The 14,800-nt window shown below is 42.6% G+C and overlaps 1 protein-coding gene across 1 annotated transcript in view; it reads left to right on the top strand.

The window, feature by feature from the left end:
• The window catches only part of LOC141435918 (uncharacterized), a 49,491-nt gene extending 45,638 nt beyond the window's left edge, over positions 1 to 3,853 (top strand). Inside the window, exon 18 of the mRNA XM_074098755.1 lies at positions 79 to 3,853. Coding sequence (XP_073954856.1) covers positions 79 to 1,484 — 1,406 coding nt within the window. The 3' untranslated portion in view covers positions 1,485 to 3,853. The remainder of the gene's footprint in view (positions 1 to 78) is intronic.
• The last annotated feature ends 10,947 nt before the right edge of the window (positions 3,854 to 14,800 follow it).

Here is a 14,800-nt window from a genome sequence, read left to right as displayed (position 1 = left end):
GCCGAGCGGGCTCTGGGCTCCGGGCTCCGAGCGGGACGAGCGAGGCGCGCGTACTGACGTCACTCGTCGCTGTCGCAGGGTTCCTGGCGGTGGTGGACGCGGGCACGCTGGGCGAGTTCCGCGCGCACGGCGTGGCGTGGCAGCTGTCGGGCGCGTGCCGGCTGGCGGGGTTCCTGGGCGTGCTGTCGTCGGAGCTGTCGGTGTACACGCTGGCGGTGATCACGCTGGAGCGGAACTACGCGATCACGCACGCCATGCACCTCAACAAGCGGCTGTCGCTGCGGCACGCGGCCGGCGTGATGGCGGCGGGCTGGGCGCTGGCGCTGGCGGCCGCCGCGCTGCCGCTGCTGGGCGTGTCCGACTACCGCAAGTTCGCCGTGTGCCTGCCGTTCGAAACGGACGGGCCGGCCGCGCTCGGGTACGTGGTGGCGCTGCTCGTGGCCAACGGCAGCGCCTTCCTCGTGCTGCTCGGCTGCTACCTCAAGATGTACTGCGCCATCCGCGGCAGCCAGGCCTGGAACAGCAACGACTCGCGCATCGCCAAGCGCATGGCGCTGCTCGTGTTCACGGACCTGCTGTGCTGGGCGCCGGTGGCGCTGTGCGCGGCGGCGGCGGCGGGGGGGGCGCCGCTCGTGTCGCTGGAGCAGGCCAAGGTGCTGACCGTGTTCGTGCTGCCGCTCAACTCGTGCTGCAACCCGTTCCTGTACGCGATCCTCACCAAGCAGTTCAAGAAGGACTGCGCGCTCGTGTGCAAGGCCATCGAGGAGTCGCGCGTCACGCGCGGCATCGGCCGCTGCCGGCACTCGTCCAACTTCAGCAACCGGCAGACGCCCGCCAACACGAACAGCCTGGCGGAGCGGTCGTCGCGCGGGCCGCACGGGCCGGCGTGCGCGTGCGCATGCCGCCGGCTGCTGGCCGCGCCCGCGCCGGCGCCGCGCCCGCGCCGCCTGCTGCGCTGGTTGCGCGCCTGCACGCGTCCCGCGCGCGCGCCCGCCGCGCCGCCGCAGCCGCGCGCGCGCACGGTCCCGGGCGCGGCCCCCGCGCGCGCCGGCTCGGTGTCGTCGTCGGTGGAGTTCTCGTCGTCCCGGTCGGACTCGTGGCGCGCGTGCGGGCGCGCGCCCCCTCCCCCGCGCCGCGCCGCCTCGTGGCTGGTGGCGCGCAAGACGTCGCAGGACTCGAACCTGTCGTCGTCGCGCAACGACTCGTCGGGCTCCAACGCGACGGCGTCGACGGGCACGTGGCGCACGACGCGGTCGGGCGGCAGCGCGGGCGGGGCGCGGCCGCGCCTCACGCGCCAGCCGTGCGTGTCGGGCGAGGAGCCGCCGCTGTCGCCGCCGGCCGCGCTGCCGCCGCCGCGCCTGCTGCACACCATCCCCTCGGCGGCGGAGGGGGAGGCCCCCCCGGACGACCCCGACCCGCCGCTTCCCCCGCAACCCCCGCACCCTCCCTACGCGACTGACGTTCGCCGGCAACTGGAAGACTGATTTGATTTCGCAGGCGCTTGATGCGGTCGGGCCGTACTCTAGAGCGCCCCGTCCGCCGTCCGCGCGGCCCCGAGACTGTGGTGTCAGAGACGACTTTTCGATATACGAGTAAAGTACGCTATGATTTAGATAGTTCGTAATTTATACAGACAAATAATGAAATATTTTGTACAGTATTAATGTCCATGACGCGTGTTACATGAGCGTAGAGATTATAATTTATAATAGAGATTACTTAGGATGAATGTACCTAAGCTAAACAATAAATAGGCTACGTCCGAGTGATAGCGGTATTTACACGAGCGCTGCCGCTGCGACTTAATGCTCAGTATTTATTTACTTATACAAAGTTTTAGAGTAATATATTATACGATAGATGTAAGTTATTGTTACGTAGTTTGAATTATGAAAAGAAGCATGTGATTTGTATATTTAATAAGATAAGATTATTGTTATGTTTACTTTACATATAAATAAACCACCGATAATTTATTTTGGTGTACTCTGCAGGCTGCCTGCGGGGTGCCACTACTGCCATGATTAACCTAATTATTAGAGCTAAGACAAAGGTAATAAAATTACGTTTGTCCGAAATAAATAGTCGCATTATGGACCCGTTCTTGTGTGCGTAATGTACGTATTTTGTCCTGCTGCTCTACAGTTCCTGTTTATTGTCTGTCTCACTGTGGTACTGGCGGCTGCCTTCTGTCTCGCTCTACATTAATTTGCTCCAAGTAATAAATTAAAAAAAAAAAAAATTAAATTAACGATTAAAACATAGTTACAATACAGAAGTTCCCAAGTATAAGTACACTGCATACTTGGGGGATCTTGTATGAGTTTAATTTCTTTAATGATGTTTCCGGATGAACCCTTAAATTCTCAGAACATTAATTAAAATATTCATGAAATTAATAATTTATATCGTATGACTATACACTATTTCATTCTGGGAATAATATTAGTTATGTTGACGACGTCAAATGAATTGAAAATGCCTGGGGAGCTAATACGGTCCATGCACGAAAGTACTAATGAAGGGCAAACTTCCTTTGATCCTTCAACGCAAGCTTGTCGATATGTGTATCCTGCCAATCCTAACCTACGGCGCTCAGACCTGGTCTTTGACTGAGGCTCAGAAGTCCAGACTCAAGATTTGCCATCGAGAGAGTGTTCGGAGATCTGATAGAATCAAACACTGATCTGCGCTCCAGAACTCAAATTGTCGATGTGGGAATGAAGGTCGCCAAGTTAAAATGGGACTGGGCGGGACACGTCTGCCGCATGAATCCGGATCGCTGGACCAAAGTAATCACCGATTGGGTTCCATGCGACGGGCACCGGAGCAGAGGTAGACCTAGGAGGAGATGGCGGGACGACCTGCACCGATCTAGACAGATTGGCAAGAGCTGGCCAAGAGTAGAGACGAGTGGGATAAGAAAGGGGAGACTTTTGCCCTGCAGTGGGACACATTATAAGCTGGTTAAAAAAAAGAAAATGTTATAGAATAAAAATAACGAATATGTATTTATTATTATTTTAATTCAGTAAGTAAATCGATTTGTATACATAATGTGTAACTCTTATGACTTATGATATTTTACATTGTTTTTCTAGGCGCAAACCCAAGCAATGTTTTTACATGTTGTTTTAACAATTTTTACAAAAAGGTAAATGCGAAGCTCGAACTGTCTCAGAAAGTATTTCCAGCCGCGACTTCGTTAGCGATGAGTTCGTTTTTTTGGCAAAAAATCTGGCCCTCAAATGTATACAATAATAGCCAAATAGGTAATTTTGTATGAAGAGTGAGGTAAATTTTATGCCGCTCAGTATATTAGTACTAACCAAGGATCAGTTCGGTTCAAAAAATGGCAGGAAATTCAAGCAATCAACAGGAATTGTGGGCATTGTTTAATAAGTGTTTAATAAGTTCTACAACAAGATGCTGCCAATGATTATTAAATAACGTGTTACAAAAACACAAAAAAAAAAGAAAAACAAAAGTAGGATCAAGCTTTTTAGGTTTTTTTTTTAAAGAAGGAGGGAGATTCATTTGTTCGCGTTGTTACCTTTGTTTACTAAAGTGATTGCACTTAAATTTTGACTAAAAATATTTTTCTTGAGTCATACCTATTCGACGTTTTTCTTTTGTACAGACATTGATTGTTCAATGAACAATTTGTACTTCATAAAGTACATTCGGCCATTATTCTTAGTGTTAATTGGTCCTTTATAAAGTACGCGAGGGCTCAGGATATTAATTATGCTAAGCATAAGAATTTGTTGGTAGCTGTGTACAGTCGACTGATTGTTGTGTGCAAGAGTTGTTTAAATTATTTTATTCTACAATAAATACAATATTCGTGATCGCTACCGTATTTTATTTTTCCGAAAAATATTTCATTTCTGATCGTAACAAAAAATACATGTCATCTCTTTCAATTTATAAGCGAGAGTAATACTCGAAAAAGTACTTTTATTTCCACTATGTCATTGGACACCATTTATTATGTGTGAAATGTGCTGCCAACTCTTTTTTAGGGTTCCGTAGTCAACTAGGAACCCTTATAGTTTCGCCATGTCTGTTCGCGGCTAAGCTCAGAGACCGTTAGTACTATAAAGTGTAATTTGGTATGAATATACATATCAGTTAGTACGCGGAAAAGTTGGTAAAATAAAAAATAAAAATTAGGGTACACCTCCCATAGACGTAAAGTGGGGTGTTTTTTTTTCTCGACTAATGTGCAAATTTTCATTAAATCGAACGTAAAATCTAAATTGTTGGGTGGTTTTTTTTTTAATTCAGGATGGTAGGTAGTAAGTATCAAATTTACAAGGAAAATTGTAACGGCTAAGATTGCTTGAGAATTATTTGTAATTTAAGAGTAATAAGCCTAAGGTATAAAATATACCTAAACTTGGAAGATTCCTTACACAATACGAAATCCTTAGAAAAATATATTAGGTACTTGATGTTTTCGTAATGGCTATAGGCACGGAACCCTATCTTGGGCGTGTCCGACACGCTCTTGGCCGGGTTTTTATTTTATTTCCCGCCATACCGTGCTGCCACTGCCACGATACGCGGGTTGCTGTGACGGCCAGTTGGCGCTACGAGTATGACTTACTCCTTTTATAGTGTAGGAAATGAATTAAGTTGTTTTACGGAGACCCATGCATTAATTTCTCACTCGATGAAATTTTGCTTGGTTATTGTATAGTATTGAGCCGAAACTACCATATAAATATCCAAAAAAAAAACACTCCTAAAGTTAAGTATTTATACGTAAAAATACAAATCTGTTTATATATTGAGCCGAGTAATTCCTCTGTTCAAAATTATTTTACCAAATAAGTCATTTGTATCAGTATGTGTTTTAGAAAAAGATCAAAAACTTTTGTCAAACATGAGAATATTTTTTTTATGATAATTCCTTTTTTTGACGCTCATTTTCATCGGAAAATAGCTCTGTCATTTTTTTCTTCTTATATGATCTTAGAATGTAATTTGGCGTAGCGGGTAAGAAAATCCAAAAAAAATACATACCCAAATTTATGTATTTTAGAACTATTAAAAACTGAGAGTGGAAAATTTCTCAGCCTGATTTCTTTTTAAATAAGTATATTACTGTAGTCACGTATCTTAAATCCAAAATATCCACAAAAAAACCGCTTGTACACACTACCTACTCCCGATATGTTTAGTTTTTAATACGCTCGTTTGTTTTTGGATGTTTTTATAGTTGAATAAAAAGAAAACTGTGAACTTAATTCAATAAATAAAATAGATAGAGAATTTTTCCACAGCGAGTAAAGACTTTTCTGAAAATAGTACAGTTACATGGTAATTTTTTTAGATTTTCATTTTGTAGGTATAAAACGGCAATAAAATGACATTCCATTGAAAAAGTTAGACGAGGAAACGCCCAAAAATTATATTTTATTAATATTGGTACTTCTGCTGGGATATTTTATTTGATATTTCATATATTGCTGCAATACGTTACATGAATATGTCCGGTGAAGAAAGTCTGAACGGAGCATTTTTCCGTAAAAATATATTAACGATTTAAGACTTTAGGTAAGTATTTACTTAAATCCTATATAGAATAGAATAGAATAGAAGACATTTATTCACATTCACAAAGACACACAAATACAACCAAACTAAAAAACAACAACAGCAAACACAAATAAAACAAAAAAAAAAAGAAATACAAAAATTAAAATATATGATTTTGTGTGTCCTCGCAAAAGTGAAACGGCCGCTGACTCAGCATATTATTATTATTCTTTAAAAATTTATACAATACTTTTTATTTATTGATACTTTATCATACTGTAAAGTTTTTTCTGGGTGAGGAATTACTGTTGGGGTCCACTACCTTTATTTCCTACACTATTATTAGAAACTTAACGGTAAAATTTGCACACGTTTTTAAACGAAACAACGAAATTATTTAAGATTGTGTTAACTTCTACATTGAAACATAACAAATACCGCTAATAAATGTACCTACATGTAGGTATTTTTTTTAGTGCATTTGTGTTTGAAATACCGAGAAACGTGTGTTGCAATGAGGGCTATCATTTTTTGTCTCACTAGATGGCGCACTGTTGCGTGAGGTTTTTAAGTATGGCTTTCAAAGTCTGTTATTACGGGCGTAAAGACAAAGTTTAGATTAAAATCATATTTAATACACCTTAAAACCGTACAATAAAAATATCGAGCATGCCAAAGTGTTGCATAGTCCCCGTTTTGTTCGGAAAAAAGGGAGGACAAAGGTTTCCGAAAGACAAAACTGTCTCAAAACACAGACATTCATTGCCCCGGAATGCATATTTGTCATAATTAATTTCAGATATTGCAAAATATTAACAAAATTATTCTAATTATAAATAAACCCGCGTAGCTCACCCAAAAACTATGAGATTTGACATTTCGGAGACCTCACGCTACACTAGCGCCTCTAGTGGCGAATTCATACGCGATAGCCCTCATTTGACCGTTAGTTCAAACCTTAAGTAGTATAGTATCGGGACGGGACGTGTAGTCCGTTTGACAACTTTGACATTTGCGTCGCGCTCGTGATTGGTTAAATAACTAAATGAGCCAATCGCAGGCAACACTGACCTCACGATACTAACGCCATCTAGCGATATTTCGCCTCTCGAAAAACCAACCCTCATTCCAAGTATCCTTAATATAATATTTTTGGTTAGTATGTACAAACATTTATAACTTACTCTACTATATTACAAGATAGAAATAGGTATATGAGGTATTAGGTACAGTCGCTATCAGATATACACGCGCACATCGCTTGCGGACCCAGCGGCGGGATGCCCGGAGGCGGCTTTACTATGGTGCAGGGTGCAGGGTGTGCGTTGCGTTGACTATTGCACACGGGCACAGCGGTTAACGTGTTTCGGGCGCTGGCCGCGGCTCTTTCAACGAACTTGCGCCCGTGTTATGACACCGGGCGTTATAACTCAACCCCACGTAAAAAGACCTCTGGTAGACTCCGAGTAGAGCGGCCGTGACAGTCGCCGCGACAGTGGCGCTGCGTTCGAACGTTAGTTCATTCATACGTTTCCGTACTAGGTACATAATACTATCGCTCTATCGCCGCCGGATATAGCTCTATAGCCGCTCTACTCGGAAGTCTACCTTAAAGAGAAACATATTGACATTTGTCCCTATTCCATTTTGATCGCACGCTTACTAGAAGGCGTTAAAGTACCTAATGATTGCACACGGGCGCTACATGGGCCAGAGACGCCTCTAGTCTGAGGAAGCCGCGGTGCTCTGAACTATGCGGCGCAGGCGCGCTCGCCCAACAAATGGCTCGTGTTCAAACATTTTGAGTACTTTCCGATGTGGTATATCTTGATGGTAGCACGACTATACAAAACATTATACATTAACATCAAATAAAATAAGAAAACACTTAAGTACCTAGCACCAAATCACTGCGGCCTCGTCCAGGCCGCAGCTGGTGACCTCGGACAATGGTGATCAAGGCGTCTTTGACATCTCAGCAGGACACCTGTTTCGCTATCGGCATTCATGAGGACGGCAGAATTTGAATGTCTCTACATGGTGAAAAATGCGCACTGCTCTATCATACGTCAGGAACTGCACGTTACGCCATCTGTTCGTTGACATGGTAAAAGTTTCACATCCTACCGGCGATAATAACGCCGCGTCCCTTTCAAATATCTTCGACGTTCTGCAGTCTCAGTTGCGATAATTTGAAATACTTATTACGATAAAATGCTAAGTGGTGAGCTCAACGCGGTTGCAGCGGCTCGCTGCCGGCACGCGTGACGAGGGCGGGAGCGGAGGCGGGCGCGGGCGCGGGCGCGGAGGCGGGCGGCTCGTCGGGCGGCTCGGGCAGCGCGGCGCGGCGCGGGCGGCGGCGCCGGTACTCCGCGGACTGGCGGCCGAGCGCGTCGCCCAGCACGTCGGGCCGCCGCCGCTCGCGCTCCGCGCCGCACGCGCCGCCGCACGGCGCCTCCTCCTCGTTCTCTTCGTCTACTTCCTGGAAATTAAAGACAAATATGTTACCTATGCAAAATACTCATGCTTAAATACTTTGCCTTTTAGTCCCACTGAAATCCGACCATCAAGGATGGGACTATTACTGACCCCCGTTTTCTGTAGATAACTATGTCTGTTTGTGCATCATAGGTAAGCATAATAAACTAATTCCTAGCTTTAGCTAAAATGCAAAATTATTGTGAAAGACTGTTTGTTTCTAAATAAATTAAAAAAAAAATTAAAAAAATAAAGACAGCAGATAAACCTTAAAAAAAGAATCAGCCATTCAAGAAAAACACTATGGGCTTCGGAGACGATCAAACAGCTTGATGACACGCACGTAGAGATGTGAACTCTACAACTCTTTGAAGTAAAAATACTTGACTCAAAAGTAAAACTCTACATGTTAGACGCCAAGCCGCTTCACCGCCCCCGAAGCTATTACAATTTAGGAAACTGTGTCTAAGTATAAATAAAACTATATATTTACCAACGCGATCAAAAATATTAATCGCGTGGTGGTTCGACTCGGTACAAATTGCAATGGAAATGGGCGGGTATGTTGTAGGGTGTGGGTTGTGGGTTGTGGGGTGACGTGACGTCATGGCAGACCTTGATCTCCGCGAAGGTGACCGGCATGGTGCGGTGCCTTGCGCGCGCGCCGTTGGCCGCCTCGCGCCGCGCCCGCCGGCCGCGCGCCAGCGCCGACGCCGCCGCCGGGTACACCGCCTCCATCGCGCCTGCGCCTGCGCCTGTCCCGCCCCCGCCCCCGCCCCCGCCCCCGCCCCCGCCCCGACACAACACCTGCACATACCGACACATCCTTCATAAAATTCAAAAACAAACACTGATAACTAAATACTCTTGCACCTGCAGGGCTACTTTCGTAGTAGTTTCGTAGTTGCGTAAAAACTCGGAATTCGTGTCGTATCGTCCCTCTCGCTCTCGTATTAAATAGTACAAGTGTCAGAGCAACCGAACGACACGACTTTCGAGTTTCGAATTTCGTAGTAGGCCTGCTGCACCACAGGCCTACACTAAACAAAACTCGCTAAAAATTTTGCGATCTTTAGAGCACAAAACATAATAACAAAAGCACGGGTTGGCAAATCAGGATCAGAATTAACTTTTATCGAATATCTCAAATCGCGTATCGAGCGTCACGTCGTGCGTCAACAAGTCCCGATTGAGGCCAGGGCCGCCGTAAGCTCTCGATCTGTTCTAAGATAGTGTGTTGTAAAAAGTAACGTACCTACCGCGCACTGCTAGCTATGACGCCAGAATACTTTGTTATGGTCACTGCAGTCCCTGCAGCCACTGCAAGCTCAGAGGGAGGCCTGGCCTGGCCCAGCTGGCAGGCGCGGCGCCGCGAGCTGCGAGCGTGGTGTCAGCGCCAGCCGACGCCGAGCCCTCAGCGCTCCGCCCTCGCCAGTGGCCTGCAGCGCGCGCGAGTTGCGACCAGTGGGTACACTCTCGATCGGACACGAACTCTACCAGTCGTCCGCTTGATATTTTTTCCCGAGAAATCTGAATGTTTTGGTGTGACCGCGTTCCGGCGCTGGCGCGGCGCCAACCCCCCGCCCCGCCCCGCACCGCGCCCGCCGTAAACAAACGCGATGCGAAATGGTTAATAAACAAAACGGGCAACCTCGCCACGCAATCGCGGAAAGTGAATAAATACCTACCTACTGGTTATTTATAATCCGACAAGTCATCTTAATTCAACGGAATAAAATGTGACGCAGCTCGCCGTGGCCCTCGCCGCTCGGGCCGGCGCCGGCGCGGCCGCTGCCCGCTGCTGCTGCTCGTGCTGGGTGAAGCTGGGACACTTGCCAGCGCTGCGCACGCGATATTTCAATCACTTATGCAAATAAAACAACTTACTTACTTACTTAAATTTAGATTTGTCACTGAAATATATTGGTCATCAAATTAACCAAATCTGTCTCTAAGTAGGTATGAATCATCAGATTAATTTATTTAACCTATTCTGCCAATAATAGCACATAGAAACTTCTACGGTTTACTGAAAATAACCTATTTTAATACATTGCTTTATATCTAAACTAATCAAAAAAAACATAAGTATTCTACCCTGCCAACACAAAAGGACTAATTCTTCATAGTGAGCTTTTGACATCTTACGTCCTTTATTGTAAGTTAGGAGGGTAGGATTATAATTGGCTAAGTAAAGTTTTTTGAAGAGGTGCTAAATATATTTTTCTTCGATAGTCGACGTCTTAATAATCGAGGAACTGCAGCTCTTTTATTTTTATATCCTCTTATTAATTAGAAATATTTTTTTAAGTGGTCGATATGACGTTTGTGAGATTGAAATTGCAGAACCGTTGAGGGCTTAGTACTTAGTAGAAACAGTTAAAAAAAAAACGAAGTCAACTGTCACTGCTGTCACTGTCAAGTAGAATCTAACCTAAAACCGTTTTATTTACTTTGCGATTTGGTGCGATCAGTGTTTTTTGGATAATTTTTAAAGACCTCTCAGCACAAAGTCAGTACTTTAAAATTTGCCGCATTTCTCCACGACCTTTGCATGATAATTGGACCACGATTGGATAGTTTCGAAGACTATTTTGGCTCTGCTTCTTCGACAACGCTATCTTGCAGTCTCGACGACACTTGGCTTGACTTTTGGACCATATTTTCTATTTTAGCGGCTTCACCTTTCAATACGAAATGAGTGAATTTGTGCGAGCAGATTCAAGGAACTTGCCACACATGGCTATGAGTCTAGAATATTTTGACACCAGTGATAAGTATACAATGTTGCCGAAATCAAAGGAGATAAAGCACTCTTGTCCGCACCGGTAAAATGGATGAACGTAAGTACAAAAGTATATCAATACAGTTTCTTGTCTATTTTTTTACATTACATTTTAGGGCATCAAAAGTTGAATATGTTGCCGGACCAAAGTTGTTTGAGAGCACAGAATAACAAAAACATATTACCTATATTGTGACCATTTACTTAGATATCAACTGACAATGTGATTGATGCGACAGGTGATGTTGTTCTGCATTGGCTGGTAAATATTATGATAGAGTAAAATTTCTGTGGTTAGTGAAACATTATATTATAACTAGCTGTTGCCCGAGACTCTGTCTACGAAGAATTCGCTTATTGCTTTCCTGCAAGTACTATGTATTTTTTCGGGATAAAACTGTGAGGTAAAAAGTAGCCTATGTTCTTCCTCGGGACTCCAACTACCTACATAATGAATTTCGGCTAAATCAGTTCAGCGGTTGAAGCATGAAAAGTTAACAGATAGACCGACAGAGTTCCTTTCACGTTTATAATATTAAATATAAGTAAGGATTTATAATAATTTTGATCTTTTTTTCAGGTGGATGTAAACACACATTGGTGTTTTTATTTTGGTTGCAAGAAAAAGCCAGTGAAGGAGCATAACCTGTTTTTTCCAAGGACATGCATTTTTCCATAAAAAAAGAGGCATAGAAGTACACGAAACTCCTCAATGGTTAATGGATGAGAATAGAATAGATTTAAGATTTAGCACGGAAGTGTAATTTTGAACATGACAATCTCTTAATACAGAAATGTATTTTTAGTTGACAATGCAAGTACAGTCGATAAAAAGAACAGTCAGCAAAATTTTTTCTTAAAATATCATTTTTGGTTTTTTTTTTTTTTTTTTTTTTTTTTTTATTCAACTGGATGGCAAACGACAAGTTCTCCTGATATGAGATCACCACCGCCCTAAACACTGCAACACCAGGGGATTGCAGATTTTCCACCTAGAGGCCTATATCAAGTTTTTATTGTGTAAGCTTTTATTTTTCCTCACAATACTTTTTGTTGACGTTACTTGTCTTGCATTGTCATCTAATCTGTAATCAGTATAAGTACTGCTGTGCTAAGCTAATGGTACTTTAAATTTGTATTCTCATTTTGGTTTATAATTATAATACATACATACTCGTACATTGCAAGTCGAATAAAATCTTGTAAAATATGTTTCTTCTCACTTATGATTTACATCATCAAAAATAACGAAAAAATGTGCAGAATTTGTAACATTGCTCACAGAGATTTTGATTAGGTTCGATTCCCGGTCATGTATGTATTAGAGTCAGACAAATAAAACGGTTGAATGCCATATATATCCATACTAATATTATAAATGCGAAAGTGTATGTGTTTGTAAGTTTCTCCGTCTTTCACGTCGCATTGGAGCGACGGATCGACGTGATTTTGGCATAGAGATTGTTTATGGGCCACAGAGTGATATAGGCTACTTTTTATCCTGGAAAAATAAACAGTTCCCGAGGGAACAGCGCGGAACAACCGAATTCCACGCGGGCGAAGCCGCGGGCAAAAGCTAGTATATATACACACATCCAGTTCAACTGGTAGAACAAACAATACAATCTAGGGTCACTGTCACAAGTACAAGTACTAAAAATACAAGTAAATCACCACGGTTTTGTTATAACTTATGATCAATGGTACGCATATTGTTTACACATATAACACACAAGTTAATCAAACCATGGTTGCTTAGGAAATGAAAAGTTTAATATGATTGACAGCCCTTTTATAGCCTGCCGGAAAAATCTTTACAGCGCGATTCAGCTTTTCCTTGAGACGAGATAGTGACATCTTTTGATGCAAAAGTAAACTAAAATCCCGGTTTAACACATAGTGACCTATAATATTTGTGTTATATTTCCTTGTATTTCTTAGTAGTACTTCTAATGCCTTTATGGGATGGCACAATATTTAATTTATTAAAAATACGACTTGTTTTTAAATTACCCTTTGCCAGGAATATTATATACATGTTCCAATAAATCAGGTCTTTTGAGACATATGTTTATGCTAAACGTTTTTATGATAATTTGTGTATTTATGAAATAAAAACAATATAAATTATTGCATTTTTATTATATTACTCTGCAAATTAACTAAAACCATCTAAAACACATGCAATGCGTTTAGCTTATGCTAAACGTTTTTATGATAATTTGTACATTTATGAAATAAATAAAACATAAATTATTGCATTTTTATTATATTACTCTGCAAATTAACTAAAACTATCTAAAACACATGCAATAAGACAGCTTTGTCTACATAATTTTATGTGGTTATGGTTAATAACAGAGACGCTTCAAAAATACGGATTCTTTTAATCTTCAAATCACGCATTTCACATGTAACCTCAAGGTCGCTATGACTTTATATGGAATCACCCCTTTTTAGTAGCCACACAAAGCCACTTCATTCTGTAAATGATTTAGCAGAAACTCTTCCTTCAATACACTTTGAAATAAAGAATATAAACCCATTTGTGCATAAATATTTTAATGTATAGCATGACTCTTACTGAGACCATGTCCTTTTTATTGTTTTGGTAAAAAAACACGATATCTCTCCCTTCTGTTATGTTCTCCTTTGCTGTGTTTGATGTTGAAGGGCTAGAGGGTTCGTATATCATGTTGTTGATGAGCAACTTGCAGTGGAAGATGAAGCTGACTTGCACCAAGTCGCTTGTAAAGACTAGGATGCATAAATACGCAGAATTCTGAAATCTCGTCTGTATTTCATAGACCAACGTACAAAGCATTAGAGAACATTTCTGTAATGCTCCATTTCAACTCGAATACTGTCGGAGTCGTCTGAATCCATTGTAGGGATACTGTGATTCGAATTTACTCGTAAGGCAGTCCAAATATCAAGCCAAGTGTCGTCGAGACTGCAAGATAGCGTTGTCGAAGAAGCAGAGCCAAAATAGTCGTCGAAACTATCCAATCGTGGTCCAATTATCATGCAAAGGTCGTGGAGAAATGCGGCAAATTTTAAAGTACTGAGTTTGTGCTGAGAGGTCTTTTAAAAATTATCCAAAAAACACTGATCGCACCAAATCGCAAAGTAAATAAAACGGTTTTAGGTTAGATTCTACTTGACAGTGACAGCAGTGACAGTTGACTTCGTTTTTTTTTTTAGTTTTTCTACTAAGTACTAAGCCCTCAACGGTTCTGCAATTTCAATCTCACAAACGTCATATCGACCACTTAAAAAAATATTTCTAATTAATAAGAGGAAATAAAAATAAAAGAGCTGCAGTTTCTCGATTATTAAGACGTCGACTATCGAAAAAAAATATAATTAGCGCCTCTCTCAAAAAACTTTACTTAGCCAATTGTACCTATTCCACTAAGGCAGGTATGGTTAGGTTAGGTACGACGACGAGCGAAGCGAGGACCAGTTTTAGGTAGAACTGCGACAATTTTTTGCGAATATTTTTTGCTAATACTTGTATGTTGAATATAAATGTTTGTAGTAGGAGTAGGTACTTGAGTCTTGGATGTTGCTGACTATGCCCGCCTAGCATGTTTTAGTTCGACTACATTCCTTCAGCGGTTTAACCTTTTAACCACCAATACTTTTTCATTCGTACGTGCCCGTATCGCCACCTACACCGAAACTATATGACATTTTGAACTATATAAGACTACTTACGGCGATAGTGGCTTGACATTGGGTTGGGCGTCTTATTACTAGAATACGGCGGTCAAAAGGTTAAGCGTGTTGAGGACGGACACGCCAGATGGATACAGTTAGTTTCACATTTCATATAATATTAGTAAGTATTCTAAGCATAAATTGGGCCTTTTACGAGACGATGCAGTATGAACTAAAACTCCTTAGCTTTTTTACGGGGGACACTTTGACAGTGACAGTGACAGCAATAAGCGTATGACGTCTGCGTGACAGCTGGGCTACTATGAA

This window comes from Choristoneura fumiferana, chromosome 15, assembly GCF_025370935.1.
Source record: "Choristoneura fumiferana chromosome 15, NRCan_CFum_1, whole genome shotgun sequence".
NCBI lineage: Eukaryota > Metazoa > Arthropoda > Insecta > Lepidoptera > Tortricidae > Choristoneura > Choristoneura fumiferana.
This window is presented reverse-complemented; position numbering and strand designations above follow the sequence as displayed.